Source organism: Patiria miniata, unplaced genomic scaffold (assembly GCF_015706575.1).
Source record: "Patiria miniata isolate m_02_andy unplaced genomic scaffold, ASM1570657v1 HiC_scaffold_7, whole genome shotgun sequence".
NCBI lineage: Eukaryota > Metazoa > Echinodermata > Asteroidea > Valvatida > Asterinidae > Patiria > Patiria miniata.
In genome coordinates this window covers 6,606,350-6,632,911 of record NW_024037074.1, presented here as the reverse complement: position 1 = coordinate 6,632,911, position 26,562 = coordinate 6,606,350, and the positions used below count along the sequence as shown (strand labels likewise).

At 38.3% G+C, this 26,562-nt stretch overlaps 1 protein-coding gene across 10 annotated transcripts in view; it reads left to right on the top strand.

Annotated features, from left to right (window-relative positions):
• Nucleotides 1–26,562, top strand: part of LOC119745356 (actin filament-associated protein 1-like 2) — a 56,694-nt gene that overhangs the window by 370 nt on the left and 29,762 nt on the right. For all 10 annotated transcript variants that reach the window (XM_038221654.1, XM_038221653.1, XM_038221656.1 and 7 more), the window contains exon 2: nt 26,298–26,453. In XM_038221654.1, coding sequence (XP_038077582.1) covers nt 26,298–26,453 — 156 coding nt within the window. The remainder of the gene's footprint in view (nt 1–26,297; nt 26,454–26,562) is intronic.

The window sequence follows — 26,562 nt, the reverse complement described above, 5'->3', positions numbered from 1 at the left end:
TGAGTACAGATTTTTTTTTTGGCCACCGTGCGACTCACTCAGGCTTGTGTGGTCGTGCCGGGCGAGTCTATCTTGCTTCGGTCATGGAGGTAGGAGCTCCATGGTTCGGTGCACGCTGCCGCGGCTGCTGTTGTCACCGTCGTTGTTTTCTTGCCTGTTATGGTTGAATTTAGTGCATGATGCGTGAAGTTGAAAACTCAGCCTCTCTAACGTGTTTATATTAATTTATTATTATGAATGTTCAAGCACTTTTATTTTGCCATGTTTGCGTAAAGAGCTAAGCCTAAAGGAGGAAAGGGGGCGTGGTTAGGTTGGGCTGAGCCTCAAGCAAGCATTGGTTTGCATGTTGTTGTTTTTTTGCACTGGAAAAAATGAAAAGAACTATTATCCCGATTCACATCTTTTCATTTTATATAACAACAAGGATGGTCAGTCATGTTTGACCAAAATAAATGTAAATTTTTAGAATAAAAAATGTTTCCAATTTCGTTATAAAATACTTCAGGCCAAAATTACTGACCCAAATCAAAGTGACATCAGGATAAGCCTGCTAGGCCTACATTATTTCCAAAAAATGAACCATTCTTTAGCATTGCCGTTTTTTCAGTTTTCTTAACATAGGCCTACAACTGTGACTTGGATGAATGCAATCCAAAAATATGAGAGAAGAATAAAAGTGTCAATACACATGGATGATGAATGATGATACATGTTGAACTGGAAATACCTACAGAAAATAAGCACTTTCACATTATCTTGTTCACGGGGCAAAAATAACATGATTTGTTAGACTTAGGCAAAAACAACACGATTTGCTAGACTTCAGCGCATGTTGAAATGAATGCTTGATGATTTTGGAAGTGCGAAAAGGTTTTGATTTAAGTGCGTACTCAGCAACGCTTTTTTTTTTGCCCTGTGAACAAGATGGCGCATATGACGTTGAAAGTGCTTTAATCTTCCCCAACACCCTTCGCATTCCATTTTAAATCTAAATCTAAACCTACTCGGAGATTCCATTACAAAACAGCAAGTTTACTACGAACGGATAGTATCATACATGTACATGTATATATTAAAATGTTGTCTCTGAATTTGAGGGTAAAAGCAGAAAAATCCCCCCCCCCCCCAAATAGACTTGATTTTTGTTTTATTTGACAAGGCCCTACATCATTTTTACATGTACTTACAATTTTACATATTATAGCCTTACAATGTTCTTTGTACAGGTACAGAGTGTAAGCCTATTTATAATATGTAGGCTAACATTGTACAAAGAAAACTACATAATATTCACTGTATGTTTTATCGCTTACCGCTTTGGTAAACAATTAATTTTAAGGTACAGAGTACTGGTACCTATTTTGCACTTGACAGTATTTACATTGTATATTCACCGAGACACAAGTATGTTGTAAGTCAATACAAAGACCTGGTAATCTGTGCGCTGTTAAAGGGGGAGTTTCCCTAATGTTTCCCAATACACAATCTTCAAGAGTCGTGTATAAGTATGCTCACACAATGTGGGACTTTGGATAGTATTGATAATTAAGATATTTTTGTTAATTTCCCCCCCCCCAAAAAAAAAAACCTTCCCTGGGCATTTTTGTTAGGTCCCCTCTAGTCTTGATCCAAGACTCGGCAAGATTACCATATACGAAGTTCACTAATTTTCCTCTGTATTGACTATCAAAGTCAATTTGAGCAGTGAGAAAATACTTGAGCATTTTCTTAGAAAACACTTAGAATTTTTCAGTCCACTCTCATACATGTAGGGTTTGTACACAGAGTGTTGAGTGAACTTCGTATGGAAATCTTTCCCAAGACTCAGATTAAATTTCCCTTCTACAGCCAGTCCGTGACAAGCGAGGTCTCTCTCAACACGATGAATCAAATCCTGACCTTGGCAATATTGGCAGCGCTACCCAGGAAATTCCGAGCATATCTCATGCGCATGCATTAGCTTGAAAACAGCGCCCGTGAGGTACATGTATGCTTGGAATTTCCTGGGTAGCGCTGCCAATATTACCAAGACTGGATTTCATTTATCTTGTGGATAGAGACCTCCACCGCCATGGCAACTTAATCGTGTTTGTCATGGGACTGGCTGCAAAATAGGAGAATAAAAGTGCAGTTTTGGATCAACCCTAGTTCCCCTCCAAAATCCTCAAAATTCTGCCACTGTGCTCGAATCCAATGGCTCGTTCCTTGCACTTGAAACTTACAAAATGTAGTGTGGTACATGTACCGAGTTCCAGGAACTAGTGGGTGGGCTCTTCGTTCTTAAAATTACATAATCTCTCTAAATCTCCTCATGGGCGTTGATGGATTTAGAGGGGGGAGGGGGTTCAGAGCTAACATAAATAAAAATCACAATATCTAATAACCTAAACTGCTGTACTGGCAGTTTAACTTAGTTTGACAGTTAGGTGCAGGTTTATCCGGCAAAATCTGCAAAAATTCGAAAAACACATGATTTTATTTTATTATTGGTGGATTCAGGACCCAACATCCTACATGTAACTGCTATACAATGTACATGTATGTGCTAGGTCCTCCACATTATAAAAAAATTATAAGCCTGTACATTTGAACTTCTATTGATGAACCCTGCAGCTTCACGCATAAAATATCAACCCGCACCAGCTATTAAGATCAGGGTAAATAAAAATATGTAATTTATTTCAGATGCTTTCGCGGAAATTGCTGTTTGAGCATTATTCCTGCCCTTGCAACTAATATTCATCATGTACCGGTAACAGCATTGGCTCTCTGTTAAAGGGAATGTACATCATTGGCTTTTGCTGTAATTTTCAGAAATGAGCTACCGGTATTTGAGGGGTTAGTACATGTATAATAGATCAAATGTTGTTATACTGACATGTTTGAAGTTTTGTGTTCGAAAATGCTGGAAAAACCAAGAAAACAAAAATGTTCAAGTAGTCTGGTTCCTTGACTCCACCAAAGATAAAATGGATCAATTTATAGATGCCGGAAAATTGTAAGGTAAAGGAACCAGTCTAGCTGGCCTGCACCCGTTCATGAACATGTAACCAATAGCAAACAAAATTTGGACTGAAAAAAAGTGTAAAGTTGGAGCAGTAGTTGAAAAATAGTTAGGTTTTTCCAACGGTGGTCGGCCGACCACCGTTGGAAATGTATACAAAAATACCATTTTCTTGAAAATGACTTCACACCAGGTGCCATAATTTTACAGGATGCTTAAGACTGTCATTTACCAACATCCTAGTAAGGTTTTTCATAAAAACTTGGTAGTTTTATTTTTCGATGTTTGCAAATGTTGTATTTTCCCTTTAACAGTGGAGTGTGTAATTTTGTGTATTTTAAAACCTGCCACATGCTGCACTGCAATTAAGTAACAATCAAATGTTTCAAAATTTCGACATCGTCAAATATATTTGGTAATTTCAATGAGCGAAAATTGTTAACTAGTTGTAAAAGTTTATAATAAAGTGTTGCCCTCCTTTTGGGTCATAAATGAATTTGGTCATCACCAATGACTGCTTATTGGCTCACGGAAATGAGAGATGACGGCATTTGTTTGGATAATTGTCCGAGGCAAGCCTTGAGGAAGTTGGGTTCAGCTATCAGGAAGTAATACATAAACCAAACAACTTGCGATATGACCACTATTTATCACTTGGCAAGTTGCCATAAATGGGGACTTGAACTGGCGCTGACTTCTGTGAGCATGCCGGGAAAAAATATATATCCTTGTTTTTCTGCTTTTATAAAAAATGATTTGGGACCTTTTGGCCCGTAAAATTGGCTACGTATAGGCTACTCTACTGTAGATAATTTTAGAAATTTGCTAAGAAAAACCTGTTACCAGTCAACTTCATGCAATGTACATGTAATGTCTGTGACTTGTTCACCGCTGATTTTCGCTTAGCACACATTTACTAAACAATATTTTCAGTATTTTCATTATTTTTTTTTTTTATGGACAGTGTAAACTCGGTGTTGTCTGCATTCTTGTGAGAAAAAAAAATCAGAAACAATATTTGTTCCGTTTAGCAGCTCCATCATGGTCCAGTTGTAACAAACCCCATTTTAGGCCTATCTGTTATTCCTACCGGTAGTCTGAAAGCTACTGAGCAAATCCCCTACCATTCTCAAATCCATGGAATTAGTCTGATCAGAGATTTGGAATTGAGGGAATATTTATTCCCAGCAAAGATATTGACTGCACTGTCACTGCACTGCATTCGGAATCAAAGAGCAAAGAGTTCTTAATCAAAATCTCATGCTTATCAGGCTTCGTATACTGGGGAAAAAAATGGGCTCTATGACTTTTTTTTCTTCTGCAAAATTCCCATGAGGAATCCTGAACTTTCCATCAACACGCTTTTAAAAATTGTCAAAATTTTGCACATTCAGTACACCTACCGGTACCTTCTTCCCCTTTTAACAATTTGCTTTCGAAGCAGAAAAGCAGAAAAACACAACAGGATCACAACACAGCAATTTATTCACCTGACCGCAATTACATGTAAACATAGCTTGTTGAAACTGAAATGGCCTTTTCTAAACTACCTACCGGTAGGATATTGTTGTCATATCCGAAGCGGTTTGTTGCTGTTCTCCGAAGCCTTGGCAAGCCTCTGAAAAGACAATGGACAAACCATCTGGAGTTCATTTTGTGTACAGCCACATCTGTCATCGTTCATTGTGAAATTCTTAATTGTCCCAAACCCTCCCCAGGTCCTTCATACAAGGGTCCTATTTCATGATGCTAAGCACATTTACACATGTGGTTAGCGTGAAGCGTAATTTGTTTAGCAGAAAACAGTTACCAGCCAAAACATCATGAGTTATATTTGGCTGTGAAGTCCTGGTTCCCTGCTAATTCATGCTTGAACACACTCGCTTAATAGTCAAGTCAAGTAATCTTTATTATATCCCACAGGGGTAATTTAAAATGCTCGCATACAATAAAAACATCAAAACATTATAAAAAACAGTTACATAAACAATTCCATGAACAATTAAAACGAGCAATTAAAACGAACAATTAAAATGATTAGGCCTACCGGGTACATTTCCTTAAGCTCAATTTAGAATAAATGTAAAGCTTGGTATCGAGCAATTTGAGCTCAGTGATATTGGGCACAGAAGGTTTACAGCATAACAAAATTTACATAAACCCTCCTAGATGCAAACATACATTCTGTGCCAAGTTGTCCTTTCAGTCAAAATCAATCAAGCGACTGTTTTCAACAGTTAAGAGCTCCCAGCCCAGATAAGGCCAAAAAAAAAAATATGTCGGTCTCTGGTCACCGCGCGCGTCGATTTTAATCATGCGCGTCGATCTTTTTTTTTTCCAAAATGTTCCGCGGTAGCTCCAACAGCGCCCTCTATTTCCGCACCTCCTCAATTTTTTTACCAAAGAGCACCAAGGAATGGGAAATTGCACCAAGGCAAATGATCGAAAGCACCAAGGCAAATTATGGAGGACACCAATGTACATGAGGACACCAAAAAAGCAAAATAGTACCCCGCCTTGTTTGTACAATCCAAGCTAGAAGAAGAAGAAAAAGAAAAGATTTTTTTTTTTGGCCTAAAGCAGTCCTGGCTGTGACTGTTTATGTAACTTGATTCAGCTGTGCTCTGGCTGTAGGTGATTGATAAGCCAGCTGTGCCTACCACTTGTCTGCCTTTGGCTGGTGACTGAGTTTGACTAGTCACAGTACTTGCTTGAAATATGACCTGACTGTTTGTGACTAGCCTATTGATATAACCAGCTGTGTCAACCACTTGTCTGTTGACTGGTTTTGACTAGTCACAGTGCTTGCTTTACTGGCCTGTGTAAAAGGCATGGCAGGGAAGAGGATTGTTCAGATAGCTGTTGGAAGGTTTTAAATGTGTAATTTACAACGGGGCTTGATGACTTTTGAAATCTTTAAGGGTGATGGATACCATTTGCTAAATAATTATGTTTTTTGTCGATTCTAGGAAGAGTTATACAATAAATCTAAAGCGGGTGATTAATTAAAAAACTAATCTGTCAAAATTTCAGCTCAGTATATACAGATATACTTTTCGAGAAAACTGTCAAATGCAGATACATTTATCTTCATTTTTTGTTACGCAAAGCAGATGTTTCCTTTGAAAGCATGATGGTTTGGTCCTAATGATCGCGAAGAAATGATGATAATGGACCTTATTCACAAGGCAGCCATTTTTGTCACGTTCCCTGAATGTATTTCATAAATTGTTACGGTTGAATGGGATGGCGCCAGACTATTTATGCAGCCTTATTTTACTAATATATTTTTTTTAATCTGGCTTAAAACATCAGGGAATGTTAAAGGGAATGTACATCATTGGCTTTTGTTGTAATTTCTAAGAAATGAACTATTTGAGGGGTTAGTATATTAGTTCAAAAATATTGTTACACTGACATGTTTGAAGTTTTGTGTTCGGAAATGCTGGAAAAGCCAAGAAAAACAAAATGTTCAAGTTGTCTGGTTCCCTGACTCCACTAAAAATGAAATGGATCAATTTATAGATGCCGGAAAAATTGTATGGTAAGGGAAGCAGTCTTAGCTACATGTAGCCTGCACCCGTTCATGAACATGTAACCAATAGCAAACACAATTTTGACTGAAAAAAAATGGTAAATTTGGAGCAGTAGTTGAAAAATAGTTGGGTTTTTCCAACGTTGGTCGGCCGACCACTGTTGGAAATTTATACAAAAATACCATTTTCTTGAAAATGGCTTCACACCAGGTGCCATAATTTTACAGGATGCTTTAGCATGTCATTTACCAACATCCTAGTAAGGTATTTCGTAACAACTTGGTAGTTTTATTTTTCGATGTTTGCAAATGTTGTATTTTCCCTTTAAGCAGACTTGAAATAAGGCCCATTCCTCTTTTCTTGAAAATGACTATGTACATGTATATATATGTACGTACAGATATGTTACATTGCAGCTGTTTCTTTAACTGATTTCAGGACGGGTCAGGGCTGGGGCACTGTCGTGCACAAGCCAGAGGGCATAGTGTACAAGAAACTCTGACACATTTTGCTTGCCGGGAATGTTTTCTTAGCTATGCCTTCAAAAATAAACGCCATTTCCCCCAAACGGAAAGGGAGTGCATTCATCCGATGACGATCACCGTATCTCCCCCAAAATCTGACACTTGAAAGTACATTGGCCACTGGGAATGGTCTTGTATTGTCTAACGTAAAAAATAATGCCTCCCCAAAAAATAAACGCCTTTCCCAAACGGAAAGGGAACGCATTCACATGATGACGATCACCGTATTGCCCCCCAAAATCTGCCACTTTATAGTGCAGAGAAGTACATGTATTGTCTAACATCCTGCGCAATCGGCACAATCACTCAGAGTCAGACATTATTAAAGGGAATATACATCATTTGCTTTTGCTGTAATTTTCAGATATGGATGGAATTGGGGGTTAGAAATATAAAGCAAATATAGTTACACTGACTTTTTGGAGGTTTTGGGTTCGAAAATGCTATAAAAACCAAGAAAAACGATCATTTTCCTGTAGTCTGGTTCCCTGACTCCATATAAGAAGAAACAGAGCAGTTAACATACATTGGGGAATTGTAAGGTCAGGGAACCAGTCTAGCTGGCTCGTACCCGTTCATGGGTTTGTAATCGATTGCAAACAAGTGCAATGGTCAATTGGGGCCAGTATTTGAAAAAAAAGCCAGTTGTTTCCAACGCTGATCGGCCGATCAGCGTTGGAAATTGATACAAAAATACCACTTTTCGTGAAAATGACAGTATACCAGGTGCCATAATTTTACAGGATGCTTTAGACTGTCATTTACCAACATCCTATTAAGGTATTTCGCAAAAACTTGGTAGTTTTATTTTTCGATGTTTGCAAATGTTGTATATTCCCTTTAATACTGACCTTCAACCAAATATCTGACCATTGTCAGGCTGCTTAAATAGACTTTTGTTATGAATTTTTCTATTTTTCCAAGTCCTTGTACTAGGCCTTGGGATAGTACTGGTAGTTGTATGACAAGTTTCCAGTTGAATGATTTGTCAAAATGTTGCTAGTGTACGTACAGTTGTATAAGTGGAATACAGTTTATAGTAAGTACATTGTCACTTCAGCTACGGTATAGGCAAGAGTTGGCTAGTACCATTAGTCGACTAGTGGTTGATTTGTGACATAACTTACACCAGCGCACAACATGCGAACGTCTCTAGTCAAACGCTGGTCGGAACATCATCACAAAAGGGTCCTGCATGGTTCCCTGCTGTGCTTTATGATGTGCACAGCTATCGGTAACCAACGCCCTGTGGTCTGGTTCCAAATAGTCAACGAGAGTAATCCAACCATCGATTTTCCGGCGAAGTTAGTCCAACTATGGTTAATAAGTACCGTATATTTCTCACTCAAGCTTGCTCCACAACAACCATCCGCTACTTTGGAACTCAAATTTTATGTACAATCAAATTATGCAGAAAATAATTATTCAATATGGACCATTTTGTGTTATTAAAGGGAAGATACAACATTTGCAAACATCAAAAAACGAAAAGATCAAATAATCACGAAATACCTTACTGAATTGTTAGGGATTGACAGTCTAAAGCATGCTAGTAAATTGTGGCTCCTGGTGTGCTGACATTTTCAAGAAAAACTATTTTTCCAACGCTAGTCGGCTGACCAGCGTTGGAGAAAAACTGGCTTTTTTCCAAAACTGCTCCTAACTTTTCACTAAGTTATTCCGCACTTTCTTTGCAATTGATTACACACCTGTGAAGGGGGTACAAGCCTGCTAGAGTGATTCTTTGACCTTACAATTCCCCAAAGTCTTAACATTTCTCCGTTTAATCTTAAGTGGGGTCAGGGAACCAGACTACAAGAACATGATTTGTTTATTGGTTTTTCCAGCATATACAAGCCCAAAACGCGAAACAAGGCAGTTTAACAATATTTGCTATGCTCCAAATCCATTTATTTCTGAAAATTGTAGCAAAAGCAAATGTTGTATGTTGTACATTCCCTTTTTAAACAATACACTTTTCAACTACATTCAGACATCAGAAACGCTCTATATACAAATTTAGCTGGCACCACTTTTTTCGTCAAGAATTTTACCCCGGTTTCAGTAATGAAATTCATCATGTCTTTTTACATCTTGTATCGAAAAACCCTTTTATTGAAGAAAAACACAATGCATTTTGTGCATTGAAAACCAAATCTCATTACAATGTTTCTTTTTTTCTCCCGACTAAATTTGTGTATTCATTCAACGAGCACAGCATCTTGTATCCAATTTGCAATTTTAATTCCATGCTGAATGATTAGAGGAGGTTATCCCAGGAAGAAATGTGAATAGTAAATTCTCCCCGTCGAGTCAATCAAAGCGATGGTTTATATAAAGACAACCTGACCCTTCTGTGAATGTCTGCGAAACATTAATCACATTGCTCATTATGACAGATCTCTGCACCGTGTGAACGCTCTCTAAATGCAGCCTGATGCCACGGCAGTGTATTTTATGCGCTGCTCTATTCAAGACGTGTAGCGTAAATCAATACGGGTAAAGGTTGACCCACAGAGTAAACACCATTGGCAACTTGCCAGTGATGTTTATGTTTTTATTAACGGTCATCCGAAACCCTTGTGCCAAATTTTTCTTTAAAAAAATTCATCCGCAGTTCAAAATTTTGTCCGGAATCATTGTAAATGGCGGTAATTAATTAAAAACCATGAAGAATGAATTCGTGATAAAAATTCATACAAATTTGAACTGTAGAACAAAATGATATCAAAACTGCACACTGTTTGGCCACTTAGGTTGACAAGTGTTTTTCAAATGTTTCCCCATGGTTTCTATGTCTCAAAAGGTACATATAGTGTTTTAATTTCCTTGAAAAAAGGTTTTAGCATGCAGAGCATTTTGAAGAATTCATCTTAATTTGATTAGTGCAGAAATTTCAAAATATTTGTTCACATGTTATGTGTAGACCTGTGTACAATCTTGGAAATTCTGTATGTGAATGAATTTTCAAGATATATTCGGCCAAGAAAGGGAGTCCAATGGTGTGTCTATTGTTATGCAAATTTTCTTTGTCCTGAGGCTCTATGGTTCTGGTACCGGTCTTCATGTACATGTAGCTGTGGAATTGAATGACAAATTAGCTGGAGGTACCGGTGTAGCATGAATTTAGGTTTTATGAAATACGGACTCATTGGTGGTTTTGCGCATGCCCATGCATATAATTAGGAGAGGGAGCGGTCACGTGAGAAGGTTTAACCAATAAAAGGGAAAAAGAGTCCGATTTTCATACGAGTCTGATTTTCATGTGACACCGGTACATGTACATAACGTGTGTACATGTTAAAACCATATGCACCGAGCATTGACTGAATGAGATACATGTACATGCTGTACACATAATACATGTTTTACAAGTACATGTACACGTACTTAGGCGTAGACCAATTTGAGCATCCTACATGTGTTGCTGTATACTCACGGAGGCCCCCTTTAAAGGTAGAGTCCATCATTTGCAGCCATCCGAAAAGTAACTGGCGTAATCATTGTTGAAAAACATACTTGGTTGAAAGATAGTAAGGGAACTAAACTCCCTGTGAAATTATTCTTTCTGGGAAGCTGTCATTTTGAAGTAATCAACGAAAGAAGGCATTTCCAACGGTGATTCTTAAGAAGCACCGTAGGAAAATTTAAATTAGTAGTTCGTTTTGTTATTCAGCGCAGCGCGCACAAGTATTGGAACGACGCACACGCGCGCGCGGTTGTTATAATTCGTCGGATCAGTGCGCGACGTCGCGTATAGCTGCAATTCAAAACATGATTCAGTAACTTTTGATTTGAAATTGAGATCTTAGAATGCTGTTTTTCTCGGAATGTACAGCTAAAGCTTAGCTGAAACTTTATCAGGTTAGTTGCTTAGTATCCTTCATTGGATTTTGAACTCTTTTGTTGCTTCAAACGAACAAAATGCACAAATTACAAATGATGGACTATAGCTTTAATGGTGGAAGCATTGTGCTAGCTATTGTGCAAAACAACTGACCCATGACTGGTTGTCTGCTTTTGCCATTAAAGGAGGCCTCTTTCAATGTCTTTGAATGGACAGTAATAGCGTGCACGAAAAGATAGAATTAGGTATCTGTATACATACATGTACATGTGTGTTGTGTGATCTCTATACATTATCCCAAGGATGGGAGGATTTCATGAGGGAGAATGATGACACAGAATGAGGGAGCAGATGTGGGGTTGCCGTGGCGATTGCTCATCCATCCATTCATCCTACAGGGATAATGCAATGAATGAGATTGTGTCTGCACGATGTGATGTCTTGTCATGTTGTCATCGTTCACTCACAGACGCTTCCATGAAATCTGTAGTCTGCCTTGTGTGGTTGCTCATATGAGCAGTACCACGTGGTGAATCTTTCCTATACATGTAAATGTTCATCCATGCTGGACATGGTACCTGTATATGTGTGTTTAAAGGCACGTATGTATATAGGAACATTAGGCCCCCCCCAAAAAAATAGTTCTGCTCCCGATTACATGGCATTTGAAAATAGGGTCCCGGTAGGAAGGTAGGGAAATTGTTTTGTTTTGTCAATTGTTTTTTGTGTACGATCATATACCGGAAGAGGTGTCAGCATGTAGTCAAGGGTACTGGTAAAAGGTACATACATGTATAGTAATTGATGATTTCGTTTTTTTTCCTCATATCCCCCACCAAAAAACAAAAAGGTAGGGGCTGTCAAAATAGGGAAGTAACCGAAAGCAGAACTATTATTTTTTTTGGCCTCAAGCCCGGTTCATACTTCATGCGAATGCGAATGCGAAGCGAATTTGACGTCATAAAACATTCGCCCGAGTTGAAATATGTTTAACTTTTACGAATTTGCAGCGCGAATACTTGCCACAATGTCACAAATTCGCATTCGCTTTCGCTTTCGCACAGCAGAGTATGAACCGGGCTTTATTCATAACCCAGAAATAGTGATTAACTTATAATACATGAATGTACTGGTATGTGAAAAAAAAAAACATTGCTCAAAGTGAAGATAAGGATAGTCCCAAGTACCCTGCGAAGTTATTTTGCCTAAAGTGGTATCCTTCAGAATGAAGTAATCATCGACAGTGGTTTTAAAAGAAAGTGCAGTGCACATGTTACTGTACAGTTTACAGTAAATTTATACACTGCACAGTATAGGCCTACAGGTCTACATTGTACTTTAGCTTAGGCCAAAAAAAAAAGTCTCCGGTTTCTGGTATGGAGCTTGTCCAAAAAGTGGTGCGGCGACACGGCTTTTTTTTTTTTTTACCTGACTTTTTTGCTTCAAATGTCGGCTGATGACTGCAAATGGTGCCCAACTAAACTTAGTGCAAATATATGGGAGTCCAGAGAGGCCACATAACGCTTATTCTCGATCATAACCCCATCCAAAAACACGTTAAAATTGTGCAGCAGCAGTATTCCAGTCAAACCAGTGAGTTTGGGGGTTTTGAGACATCATCTTTCATTGAAAAAAAAAACTTTTTCATTTTGCCGACGCACATGCCTACGGCGACACGCGCGCATACCAGAAACCGGAGATTTTTTTTTTTGGCCTTACCCCTCAATGCTGAAACCAGTGTATAAATACATTGCCTTTGTATCTAAACAAAACAGAAAAAAAAATCGTATTCAGTAAATGCACCAATCTGTGACCGGTTTACAAAATGTGCAGCATACCATCGATCATGTTGGTGGCACGCTGTTTGTTACATGGTATTGTCAGCCATTTGCAACTTTTTTTGGCGGGCCCACACTACACAAAAGTGCCGTTTTGATAATTCAGCATATTTTAGGGTGTATATTACATGTACATATATGTATGTGTGGTATATCTGTTACAAACTTACTTTTGTAAACTTATGTCCATTGCACTCGTTTAATCATGGAGGAAGGAATCTCACATGGAGAAAACTACATTGCATGTTTGTTAATTGTGATGGTTCACCCTCAAAGCCAAGTTAGGATACTTGCAGTCATCTTGAATATTGTTAAGGGCAATTCCACGGTTACTCACGTTACATTGTTGATGTACTTTTGAGTTTCCTTGGGCTGTAATTACCTTACTGAAAAGGTTTAATAACCGTTATCCCCATGGTAGATAGAGTAGACCTAGACCTACCTAAGCACCAAATATGACATCCAGAAAAATGTGTTATGTATGATAAACAAGACGCACAAAATCGGTTACTCACGTTACATGTTCGTAACGTGAGTAACCGTGGAATTGCCCTTAAGGCCTTGCTGCATGCTTTAAAAAGTTTTTTCCTAAGCGCATGAAGGAACACTTGTGTACACATTGCAGTCTGTTAAATGCCAGATTGGATAACATCCATTGGAATTATATGATACAATGTTTGTCTTATCACGACATATTCTGAGGCTAAACAACGTGTATACCAAGACCAACAAATGCCGGTGGTCAGTTACAGCTGTGTGCTGCAGGCCAGTTCGTGGCAATTTACTAATACGGCCGCGAGGACATATTTTGACCCTAGCATGCCTAGTGATCAAATATGTACTGGTTGCCAAGATGAGAGAGAAATGTGTACACATACAGGACACTTTATCAATACATGATACATGTGTATACAGCGCCGAGATGATTGTTGTTGACACTTCACTACATGACAAAGGCAGGTTTTGTGGACCGCTCACAATCTGGCACAACCATGCTGATTTTAGCATAATCATGATTATTTCAAGTGCCTTTTTGTGCTTTTCTGATTTGGGGTAATTCTGGAACACTTTAAGGTGTTTATACTTACAGGGAATATACAACATATCTTACTGGACTGTTGGTGGACAGTCTTAAAGTTAAAGGGAAGATTCAACATTTGCAAACATCAAAAAACGAAATGATCAAATTATCACGAAATACCTTACTGAATTGTTAGGGATTGACAGTCTAAAGCATCCTGTAAAATCGTGGCTCCTGGTGTGCTGACATTTTCAAGAAAAACTGTATTTTTCCAATGCTGGTCGGCCGACCAGCGTTGGAAAACACTGGCTTTTTCCAAAACTGTTTTCATATTTAGTTATTCCGCATTTTCTTTGCAATAGATTACACACCTGTGAAGGGGTACAAACCTGCTAGAGTGATTCTTTGACCTTACAATTCCCCAAAGTCTTTATGTTTCTCTGTTTCATCTTAAGTGGGGTCGGGGAACCAGACTACAAGAAAGTGATTGGTTTTCTTGGTTTTTCCAGCATAAACAAGCCCAAAACGTGAAACAAGTCAGTTGAACAATATTTGCTATAACATACTAATCCTCCAAATCCATTTATTTCTGAAAATTGCAGCAAAAGCAAATGTTGTACATTCCCTTTAAGTTAAAGCATCCTGTAAAATCATGGCACCTGGTGTGCTGACATTTTCAAGAAAAGTGGTACTTTTGTATTAGTTTCCAACGCTGGTCGGCCAACCAGGGTTGGAAAAAAAACTGGCTTTTTCAAATACTGCTCCCAATTTATCATATTTAGTTAGTCCGCATTTTGTTTGCCATCGAGTACACACCTATAAAAATTAAATTGCTCCTTTTCATCTGAAGTGGGGTCAGGGAACTAGACAACAAGAAAATGATAGTTTTTCTTGGTTTTTCTAGCGTCTACGAACCCAAAACTTCAAACAGTGTAACAATATTTGCTATAAAATACTAATCCCCCAAATCCATCCATTTCTGAAAATTACAAATTACAGCAAAAGCAAATGTTGTATATTCCCTTTAAAGTAAAATTTGAAGAAAAAAAATATCAAAAATATAGTCTGTTCAAACCTTCAGATGACCCCTCCCCTTCCCATTTCCACAATGTGGCCCTGATGGATTCTCCCCCCCCCCAATCCCCATCCCCAGTCAAGGAATCAGCAAATTCTAATACATTTAGAACTTTTAAACATTAACGGACTCCAAAGTAAAACGGATGATGTTGTCATTAAAATGGTTCATTTCAAATCACAAGTCAGTCACAAGCCAATCACAAGCCCATCACAATTCATTCACATCTTATTCTCAAATCTGTCACAAATCAATCACAAGCCAATCTCAAGTCAATCACAAGTCAATCACAAGTCAATCGCAACTTATTCACAAGTCAGTCACAAGGCAATCACTAGCCAATCACAATCGCAACTTATTCACTAGTCAACCACAAGTCAACCACGAACCAATCACAAGTCAACCACAAGTCAATTTCAAGTCAATCATAAGTCAATCACAAACCAATCACAAGTCAATCACAATCACAACTTATTCACTAGTCAACCACAAGTCAACCACAAGTCAATCACAAACCAATCACAAGTCAATCACAAGTCAATCACAAGTCAATCACAAGTCAGTCACAAGTGAATCACAAGCCAATCTCAAGCCAATCACAAGCCAATCTCAAGCCAATCACAAGTCAGTCACAAGCCAGTCACAAGTCATCAAGTCTCAATTCGAGTGGCAAGCTACTGCTGTGACAAAGGCATCCAATGTCAGAGTTCATCCCCTTCAATAGCCATGTGATTGTCTTGTGATTGTCTTGTGATTGGCATGATTACAACTCCGCCTACGGTAACAATAACATCCCTGGGTATGAAACTAGCATCTATAGGAACAAATATGATCAAAGTGTCTTTGCTGTGCAGTGTCTTCCCGTAGGGTAGAATTTAAAGGGTTCAGACAAACTACTCATTTATGGGGTCTAAATCCTTAAAAATGCACCATATTGTTCATCTGTCCTTTGTAAAGGCATGTTTTGTACGATTTCCTCATAAATTATTTTGTACTGAAGAGGAAATAAATACTTCAAAATTCAATCTGGTGGAAAAATTTAAATTCATTTCATCATTCAGTGGAATGTTTTTTGCCACCATTCCAGCAACTTTTCCGGGAGTACAGATAGACAATGCTCAACAAGTCTCACAACTAAAGTAGACTTCAATGTAAACGTACCGGTATTTCAAGGGCGTTATGGGTGTTCTCTAAGCAAGCATTCTGTGGTCACATTCAGAGTACATACAATGTAATGTGCACTCTGTTTGTCGAGAGGGAAACAGATTCAACAACTGTCTTGTTTGGTGCTTTCTGTTTACCATCCAGGAAAGCCGGGGGGAAAAAAAACGAGGAAAAAATACTGCCATCCGATTGCTGTGCGCTCTTGCTGCTTTGGCAAATAACAAAAACAAGATTCAATCCGGTAGAAATGGAAAGAAAAATACACACTTTGTGTTTGGTTTGTGTCAAATTGTAATTGAGGAAACGTTTGCTGCGGAAAAATGTATGTTGACAAAATGACAGAGGACATGTGCGTGGGAGACAGAAAGAGCTGTCAAACTTCCTCACAAAAAAAAAATGTGTACAGTCAACTCTTGTTAATACAAACACTGTGTAAGCTTCAAAATGCTCTTATTTTAACCAGAATTAATTTCCTTGGCTAAAATTCGGACTTACATGTAAGGCCAAAAAAAATAATAAGTCGGTCGCTGGTCAGCGCGCGTTGATTTTAAGCATGCGCGTCGATCTTTTTTTTTTCCAAAATGTTCCGCGGTAGCTCCAACAGCGCCCTCTATTTCCACACCTCCTCAATTTTTTTTTACCAAAGAGCACCAAGGAATGGGAAATTGCACCAAGCCAAATGATCGAAAGCACCCAGGCAAATTATGGAGGACACCAATGTACATGAGGACACCAAAAAAGCAAAATAGCACCCCACCTTGTCTGTTTAATCCAAGCTTGAAGAAAAAAAAAAAAGCAAAAAAAAAAAAAAAAAAAAGCCGCGTGGCCGCGTCAATTCCGGAACTTTGGTCTGACCAGAGACCGAATATTTTTTTTTTTTGGCCTAATGTCCCTTTTCTAAAACTCTTCCATTTGCAACAGATCAACCCACCTTGGAAATTCCTAGTTTTTGAGTAAAATCCATATATCAATTTTGTGAAAACCTTGTGGAGACATATATATTCATCTATAGAAATTGCCCTGTGGAGATGTATACAATCTTTTCTACCCTATTGTGTGCATGTCTCCAGAGGGCACGGTGTATCAAATCAAATTGGTTATAGCAAATATAAAGCATTGGTCCCTACTGTGCATTTATGTGTACAATGAATGGGACCAGCACTCCACTTAATAGAAAATTCTGATAACAAACATTTTAGCTGGGTCCAGCTAAATTTGTATCAATTGACGAGAGTCATCTGTACTTCTCATTTTGCGTGGTCTTTTTTGTGCAAAATCTTATCCGTGTCTGTATTTATTGACATACCAGTATTTATGGAGAATTCAGTACGTTGCTTTGTTATTTTTCTGCTGAATTTGTTTGTTCAGATGTTGTGGTAATGGCATTGTGTCAATTTTGTGGAAGGTCAACTGGAAAACTTTCTAAGAAAAAAAAATGGTCATTTTTATTTTAAAAAACCCCGCTTTTTTTGTGTCTGTAAATATTGACAGGTATTCATGGAGAATTCAGCATGTTGCTTTGTCGTTTTCCGCTGAATTGTTTGTTCAGTTGTTGTAATGGCATTGTGTCTATTTTGTGGAAGGTGGGCTGTGAAACTTTCTGAGAAAAAAAAGCTGTCCGACTATTTTTAGTACAATAAATGGCATGTATGAAATCCAAATCTCCAAGTCTGCTCAGTTTTTACAGAGTATATTATACATTTAAAGTGACAGGTTTAACAGGTTTTTTTTAAATTAGGTCTATGGTACAATTGTCAGGCTTTGGCAATTTTTGTCAACTGAAAGAACCGGTACCATGCCTTGACTGACAGTAATAGATATTCACATAAAAAAGTACATTGTGAATTGTTTACGTTTTGCTGAGAGAACACTTAATTTTTTTGTGATCCATGGCAGAACGGTGGTTGTGTTTAAAAAAAAGGGTTCTGCGCTTTGGGTTTCCTCTTCTTTTTTTGACTCATACTGTACTTGGGTTTTGCATCGGTTTCAAAACCCAAAATTGATTGAATAACACCATCATTTTCTTTTAGTCTGTTCTCTGTCTTTAGGATATTATAATGCTGCTGTACGCTATCAATCACATTTACTATATATCAACTTACAGACTACTGTCTACATTTTCTACTTGGATATTCCACTGCTGTATCCTGCGGGCGTCCAATCCCCAGGGCCCAATTCCGTTGGTTCCTCAGCTTCTTCTTGATCGTCCGTAATCGGGAAAAATTTATGTCACGGGATCGCATAACGTGGATTTTGTTTCAAAGGAAGGACTTATTTACAGTGAATTTTGAACCGAAGTTGTGAATAAAATTTTGTTAAAAAATTATGAAAAATGAATTTATTTGTTGTTGTTTTTAATTACAATTTTGTACGAAGAAGATTTTATTAGGTTACTTCTGTGCCACTTTCATACATGTATCAAAGGTTTTACTGGAATTAATGTCCGCAAATAAGTTGAATTTTGGAAAGTAAATGTAAATTATTCCACACTTTTATACATTTTATGTATGGGTAGATTTTTTTATTTCATGTCTCCTTCAAAAGTGAACTCTATTGCCAAAACAAGTATAAATTTAAAAAATCGATATAATTTATGTTTTTACAAATTGAAACTCGAAACTAGCACCGGTAGAGGAAAATAAACAAAACGTGAACAGCTTGTAATTTACATACTGTGATTGTGCAAGCATACATTCCTTGCCAAGTTGTCCTTTCAGTCAAAATCAGTCAAGTGACTGTTTTCAACAGTTAAGAATTCCCAGCCTGTTTTAAGCAGGATTGACTGGCTGGGATTGTTTATAAATGTAACTTGATACAGCTATGCTTTGACTGTAGGTGATTGATAAGCCAGCTGTGCTTACCACTTGCCTGCTTTTGTCTGTTGACTGAATTTGACTAGTCACAGTGCTTGCTTGAAATATGATCTGACTGTTGGTGACTAGCCTGTGTAAAAGGCATGGCAGGGGAAAAGATTGATTTTTGACTGTCTGCGACTGTTCAGATAGCAGGAGGGTTAGGTAGTGTAAATCAAGTGCACAGATCTAGGCCTGCTAGTGGGGATTATTTTTCCAAATTGCACAGTTTGTCATAATGATGATAAAGAGACAGCATTTTCAGGAACAATCTGAATAGAACGAGGCCAGTTATAACCGTAAACATGACATTTGATACAAGTATCAGAATACATTTACGTACATGTAGGTGCAGGAAGATTAGGTGCCTTCTGTATAGGAAAAACACATGGCAATATTTCGCTTCCAAGTCAGTGCGTGGCTGACGTTTAAAACACGAGATAGAAATTTGAATGGATGATGCATGTCTGAACATGGGAAGTGCGGAGAAAATAGGGGGAACCAAATATTTAGGCTGCATGCATAGTGTACAATGGAACAGTCCCTAAAAAACAACCATGGAGGAATAAAACACAGGTCATTCCATAAACTTGCGGTCCAAAAGCGTGACTTTTGTGTGTCCCTGTTACACCAGACCTGTGCAATTTGCAATGCAAGTATCATTAAAATTGATTTCAAACTATTTTTAATTTACTTGGCACTTTGCTTTACATATAATCACTCTTTTAGAAGGTTAGTCCTGAATTTACACAATCTTGATATAAAATATTTCAGATGTTATTAGGGACACACAAACATTGGACCCCAGATTTATGGAATAATTAAGGCCAAAAAAATATAGTTCTGCTTCGGATTACAGACATTCAAAAATAGGTAGGAAAGTAGGGATTTTATTTTTTTGTACCAATATTTTTTTTGGTACAATCATATGGAGGCGTCTACATGTTGAGTCAAGGGGAAAAGGTATTTGGTTTTGGGTGTTTTTTTATCATTTTTCCCATAACAAAATTAGGGCAGGGGCTGTCAGAATAGGGTAGGTAGGGAAACAGGAAGCAGAACCATTATATTTTGGGCTAATGTACAGTTGTGAATCCAATAATAAACATGCATGTACTTATTATTTTCTTATCAGATGGTCAAAATACACATATGTACATAGTGTATGTAAATCAGTAGGCTTTTATCGGCAAGAATATGTACATGCATTGTAATCTTTTTCATCTTTTACTTTGGTATCTATTGTAGCTTTATTTCATGGGTATCTATACATTACGTGCACGCAGAATGCATGTCATTCCGATAAATTAATTTTTCATTAAATTTGCCTTGTGCACGTTTTTCTTATTTAGTTCAAATTGCGGCTTAACCAGCCCTCATTCAAAAGACTGAATTATTTAGATTGCATTCATAGCCCTGGCCCACAGCTCAATGATGCAGGCTAGTGTTTCAAGTCTGTTAGGGTGGGTGACCTCGTTAAGAAACGAGCGCCATGTGCGATGCACGCTACACTGTTTCTGTGGTCAGAATGGACAACGTATGTAAATGGAAGGTGGTGTTACCTCAAAAGGTGTGATTAATGGGTCTCTCAGGCTTTTTATTTGGGATGAAATGATAATGAGGTTTTTATTGAGGCATATGTCTCTGCCTTTGCACTTTTTCTCAGGTTTTTTTATTATTTGTTACAATTTTTTCAAGTGGTAATGTTTTAGGTTCTTTCCAATATGTTTTCATGTCTCATTTTGTATGATTGAGGAATGAAGGTCTTGATTTTTCTCTTAAAAGTAGAGCATAGCTCTTGGAGGATCCTCCAAAGTTTTCCAGGCTGTTTTTGGAGGATCATGGATTTTGGAGGATTGAGGATGAATGCAACTTTCAATTTATGGAGGATCAAAAGTTCTCCAGGCTGTTTTGGAGGATCATGGATTTTGGAGGATTGAGGATGAATGCATCTTACAATTTTGGAGGATTGTGGAGGATTGAGGGCACATGGACATTCGGCACCGATTGATTTTGGAGGATTGAGGATGAATGCATTTGGAGAGGCAGGGCTGTCGGAGGATTTTGAAGGATTGATGCAGTGGGTATCCTTCATTTGAACATAATAGTGAATAATTTTGAAGGATTTTGGAGGATTGAGGATGGTTCCTAGTCAAAAGGGCCTAGAGGGGTAGGGTTAAGTTCTGCAAGTAATTACAATTTGTTTGAACTTGGATTAAAGCTTTCCGGTTTTTTCTTTTACTGTACATCCACATGTACATTGTACATTGACTATAATACTCCCTGTGTCCATCATCACTAATCCAAGCTGAAGATTAGCAATGTTATTGTAAAGCATCCTGCCCAGGGACACAAGCCCAAGGAACCTTCTAGCTATACTGTACATGTACAGAACCCAAAGTCCATACATGCAAGATACAGCACTACATGTATAAACCCCTCCCTAGGCTAAAGTAATCCAGGGTACCGCATGCTGAAAATGATTTATACCAAAGGTTTGTTCTGGGGTCAATATATGACCTCTTAAGGTGCATACACTGTGCTACTTGGGCGCGATAGATCCGTCAAATTTGAGTTTATACCCACACTACAGGGCTGGGTTATTTGTTTTTTGCGATTGACGTCATACTTGTAAAATCTCTTCCTGTTGCAACCTTTTCTTTCATTTCTTGAAAGAACTATTTCAGTCCTTTTTCTTTCGCAACTAAGTATAATGAATTGAAAACATACATTGTAAAGGTGTTATAGCTGGGTCGTTATGCCCTGCAGTTTTCCTTTGAGTGCAAAAATGTGGAAAATTTCAACAGGAAGTACGTTTGAAAGCTCGCACACTTTATAGGCCTATGATATGAATTTTCTGTTTTTTAACTTCCGGCATAGTGTAGGGTACATGTACATGTACATGTATACTGTACAAAATGTACGAAAACTGATGGAATTAATGGGGCCTTAAAATAAAGGTATTTGTTACATGTTCCCCGCCCCCCCATGATTTTTGTGGTAAGAAACAAAAAAAATGCAGATTTTGAGGATTTTCTTTTAACTTTCCAATAGTCCAAATGTATTAAATAGTTTTTAAAAAACGTAGTGCAAAAGCTTTACATGCACCGTTTTGATTATAAGGTTAAGGGACGTACAGTAAGCGTACACAAACTTGCTTAGCATAGAAAATATTTTTGCTGATTTCTGCTTGGCCTGCAACTTTGCTCTGCAATATTTTCTTTTTACCACCTCCATGTAATCAGGCTCAGGAATGCACCTGTAGATTGTACTTATTTATTTATTTTGCCAAGTTGTCCTTTCAGTCAAAATCAATCAAGTGACTGTTTCTAACAGTTAAGAGCTCCCAGCCTACATAAAGCAGGATTGGCTGGCTGTGACTCTTTATGGAAGTTGATACTGCTGTGCTTTGACTGTAGGTGATTGATAAGCCAGCTGTGTTAACCACTTGCCTGCTTTTGTCTTTTGACTGAATTTGGCTAGTTACAGTGCTTGCTTGAAATATGATCTGACTGTTGGTGACTAGCCTGTTAAAAAGGCATGTCAGGGGAAAAGATTGATTTTGTGACTGTCTGTGACTGTTCATCAGATAGCAGGAGAGTTACATGTAACATCATATCCCGTGCTTCAATTTTACCTACTCCTGAAATATTTTTTGAGCCACTTCCTCGTTTCCAACTGATCTAGAAGCCTCTCACAAAATTATACAAAAGCTGTTTGGATGCCATACAAATCTGAACAGGAAGGATGCTGCACATACGGTTACATACCGGTAGTACCACACTGGTACGGTACATATTATGTCTGGATCTGAAAATCTAAGACTCAAGCGTTCTTGCAATGGACATTTCCAGGAAGAAGTTTGTTTGTACATTTGATGAAGAACACGTCTGGTACATGTACAAATGTACATGTGGTGGAATGAATTAACAAAAGCGAGTGTCTTAACTCAAATGGCAACACAAGACAAAATCCAAAGATCCAAAAGGCACAATGAAATTGACACATTAACCCTAACCCACCTCACTCCTCCAAAATCCTCCTGGCGGTTTTGGAGGATTCTAGAGGATTGAGAATGAATGGTGATTGAATCAAATGAGGATTCTGGAGGATTGAGGATGAATGGTGATTGAAGCACATGAGGATTTTGGAGGATTGAGGATGAATGGTGAATGAAGCACAAGAGGATTTTGGAGGATTGAGGATGAATGCATTTTGAGGCAGGACTGTCTGATGATTTTGAAGGATTTGGCGTTGGTTATCCTTCATTTAAACACGAGTGCAAAGTTTTGGGATGAGGAGGATTTTGGAGGATTGAGGATGAATGCATTTTGAGGCAGGACTGTCTGACAATTTTGAAAAATTTAGGCGGAGTTGAAAAATTTTGGAGGATTGAGGATGGTTGTAAGCAACAAGGGCATAGGGGGTTAGGGTTAAAGCTATAGTCCATCATTTGTAATTTGTGCATTTTGTTCGTTTGAAGCAATGAAAGTGTTCAAAATCTAATGAAGGATACTGAACAACTAACCTGATGAAGTTTCAGCTAAGCTTCAGCTGTATATTCCGAGAAAAACAGCATTCTAGGATCTCAATTTCAAATCAAAATTTACTGAATCATGTTTTGAATTGTTTTGAATTGCAGCTATATGCGACGTCGCGCACTGATCCGACGAATTACATGTATAGCAACTGTGCACGCATGTGCGTCGTGCCAAAGCTTGCGCGCGCTTTGCCGAATAACAAAACGAACTACTAATTTAAATGTTCCTACGGTGTGTCTTAAGACGCACCGTTGGAAAGGCCTTCTTTCGTTGATTACTTCAAAATGATACCGGTAGCTTGCCAGAAAGAATAATTTCACAGGGAGTTTAGTTCCCTTACTATCTTTCAACCAAGTTTGTTTTTCAACAATAATTACGCCAGTTGCTTTTTGGATGGCTGCAAATGATGGACTACAGCTTTAACCCTAACTCCCCACTGTCTTTTACTAAGTACTTGACCAAGTCTGCCAAAATCCATCAATCACACTGATTCCAATGCATGCTTTGCTTTAGGCCTCCAGGCCCAAGTCCATCGTACTCCATCAATATTTAGTCACACCAGGCCTGCAGACCAAGTCCCCCAAAATCCACCAAAATGGGGGGATAGATTTTGATGGAGTTGGGGAGGGTAGGGTTAAAGGGAATGTACATCATTTGCTTTTGCTGTAATTTTCAGAAATGGATGGAATTGGGGGGTTGGAAATATATAGCAAATATAGTTACACTGACTTTTTTGAGGTTTTGGGTTCGAAAATGCTATAAAAACCAAGAAAAACAATCAATTTCCTGTAGTCTGGTTCCCTGACTCCATTTAAGAAGAAACAGAGCAGTTTACATACATTGGGGAATTGTAAGGTCAGGGAACCAGTCTAGCTGGCTTGTACCCGTTCATAGGTGTGTAATCGATTGCAAATAAGTGCGATGGTCAACTGGGGCCAGTATTTGAAAAAAAGCCAGTTTTTTCAACGCTGATCGGCCGATCAGTGTTGGAAATTGATACAAAAATACCACTTTTCTTGAAAATGACAGTATACCAGGTGCCATGATTTTACAGGATGCTTTACACTGTCATTCACTAACAGTCCAGCAAGGTATTTCAAAATGATTTGGTAGTTTTATTTTTTGATGTTTGCAAATGTTGTATTTTCCCTTTAATATACATTGTAAGAAGAGGCACAACCCCAAAAATACTGGATTTAAAAAAAAAATGAATTACGTGTTCCAAGAACTCAAATGGGGGATGCAATGCTTTAGGATCATTTGCATTCATCCCAGAAGTAGCCTACCAAATTATATTCCAAAATGTTACTTGGATTAAAGATCGTACTGGTACTAAACACCCCGTGAAATTATTCCGTCTGGCTTGCTGTCATTTAGAAGAAATCAAGAGACGTACCGATCAGCCAATTTTACTAATTTTTGGAAATAGCGAGTGTTATCAACGAAATCGTTTTTCGTGATCAACAAGGTTGAGCATTGTTTTTCACAGTTTCCTCAAAAAAAAGTGTAAAATCCACTGAGCTGAAACTTGAACCGGTTAGGTTTTGAACATTCTTCTTTGAATTTTGAGCGGTTTGGAAACGAACAAAATTGATAATGAGAGTGATATTTCAATAAACGGGTCAAGTCAGGTTGGCGTAGCTGTACCTTCCTCGCCTTCCACTGCTGTGACCCGGGTTCGAATCCCGCCCGGGCCAATATGTGGATTGGGTTTTCAGTCCCTACCTGATTCCGTGGGTTTTCCTCAGAAATTCCTCTGGGCTTTTCCTCCCACCTCTAAAACTGTAATTTCTTCTCATTGTCTTCTCGAGCTACAGGTTTCTTCAGGCTTTCGGGCTACAGTGCCTAGGGCACTTTTGAGGGATCCTTGGTTTCATTACCAGAAAGAAATAAAATATAAATAATAATTAAAATAAGTATTAGCATCCACATTTAATTAGGTAAATATTTAGTGAAGCTTCCACGCATGGTTTAAACATTTAAACATTTGGTTGACACTTACATGTAGAGGCTGTCATCTGGCCCGGTATGTGTGCATCGCATGTACAGTGTATGATAGACATGGAACAGTGATCTTGTCCCAGCGAAATATTAATTTAATTAAAGACACAATGAATTGTACACAGTGTATCTGGTTGACTCAGTAGATAGTTGCTGGTCACTAAAAAAGGTTCAATTAAAGTGTCCAAGATGTAATCAAGTATCGGTAGTAAGGCGCTTTAATGCTTTGTAAATTAAAAAGGTTTACAGTCATCCTTGATTCTTAACTCTAACCACCCCCATATCCATCAAAATCCATCCCCGCATTTTGGGGATTTTGGTAGGCAAGCCATGAGTACCAAGTCCATCAAAATCCACCTATAGTAGTGTTGGTCTTGTGGTGGATTTCAGCAGATTTGGTCCTGAAGCATTATGTGAAGCAGGTTCAGTGATGGATTTTGGCGGACTTGGTCCGGTGGTAAGTAAAGGACACTAGGGAGTTAACGGTTATTAGTGTATGAATATAATACATGTGTACCAAACAGGAAGACAGAGCACGTAAATACAAAAACTGGATTTCGTTTAAACTTTTGGGAAAATCATGAAACGATTTTGACTTTTGTTCATTTGTTTAACCCTTCAGTCTATGGTTTTATTGATTCTTCATTGAATAAACATAGGTGCCAATGGGTTACATGTTAAAATCTGTAAATACCTTCTTTTTTTTCTCAATTTCATTTTCTTGTCTAACACTCTTGAACAAACACACTGACAAAGTGGAAAACCACCGACATACATGTACATCCGGCTGGATAACTCAGTTGGTAGAGCACCGGAACTACCTTCTGGAGGTTGAAGGTTCAAACCCCGCTCAAGTCAATTGCCTTGTTCAATTTTATACTATTATTTTCCCCACAGTGTTGGATGAGCTCTTGCCGGATTTTCAGCAGTTCCTGAGCGACCTGACCACCTGCAAACTCTCCAGTGCCTTGGAGACCAAGGTGGAACAGTACAACAAGAGTATTCAGGATTATTGTGCCACGATACTCAAACCTGCACCGGAACCCCCTAAAGGTACTGTCATCTAGTCCTGAAATTAACAACGGGAAAGAAAGAAAGAAAGACGAACAGACATCTATGGCCAAAAAAAAAAAGTCTCCGGTTTCTGGTATGCGCACGCGTC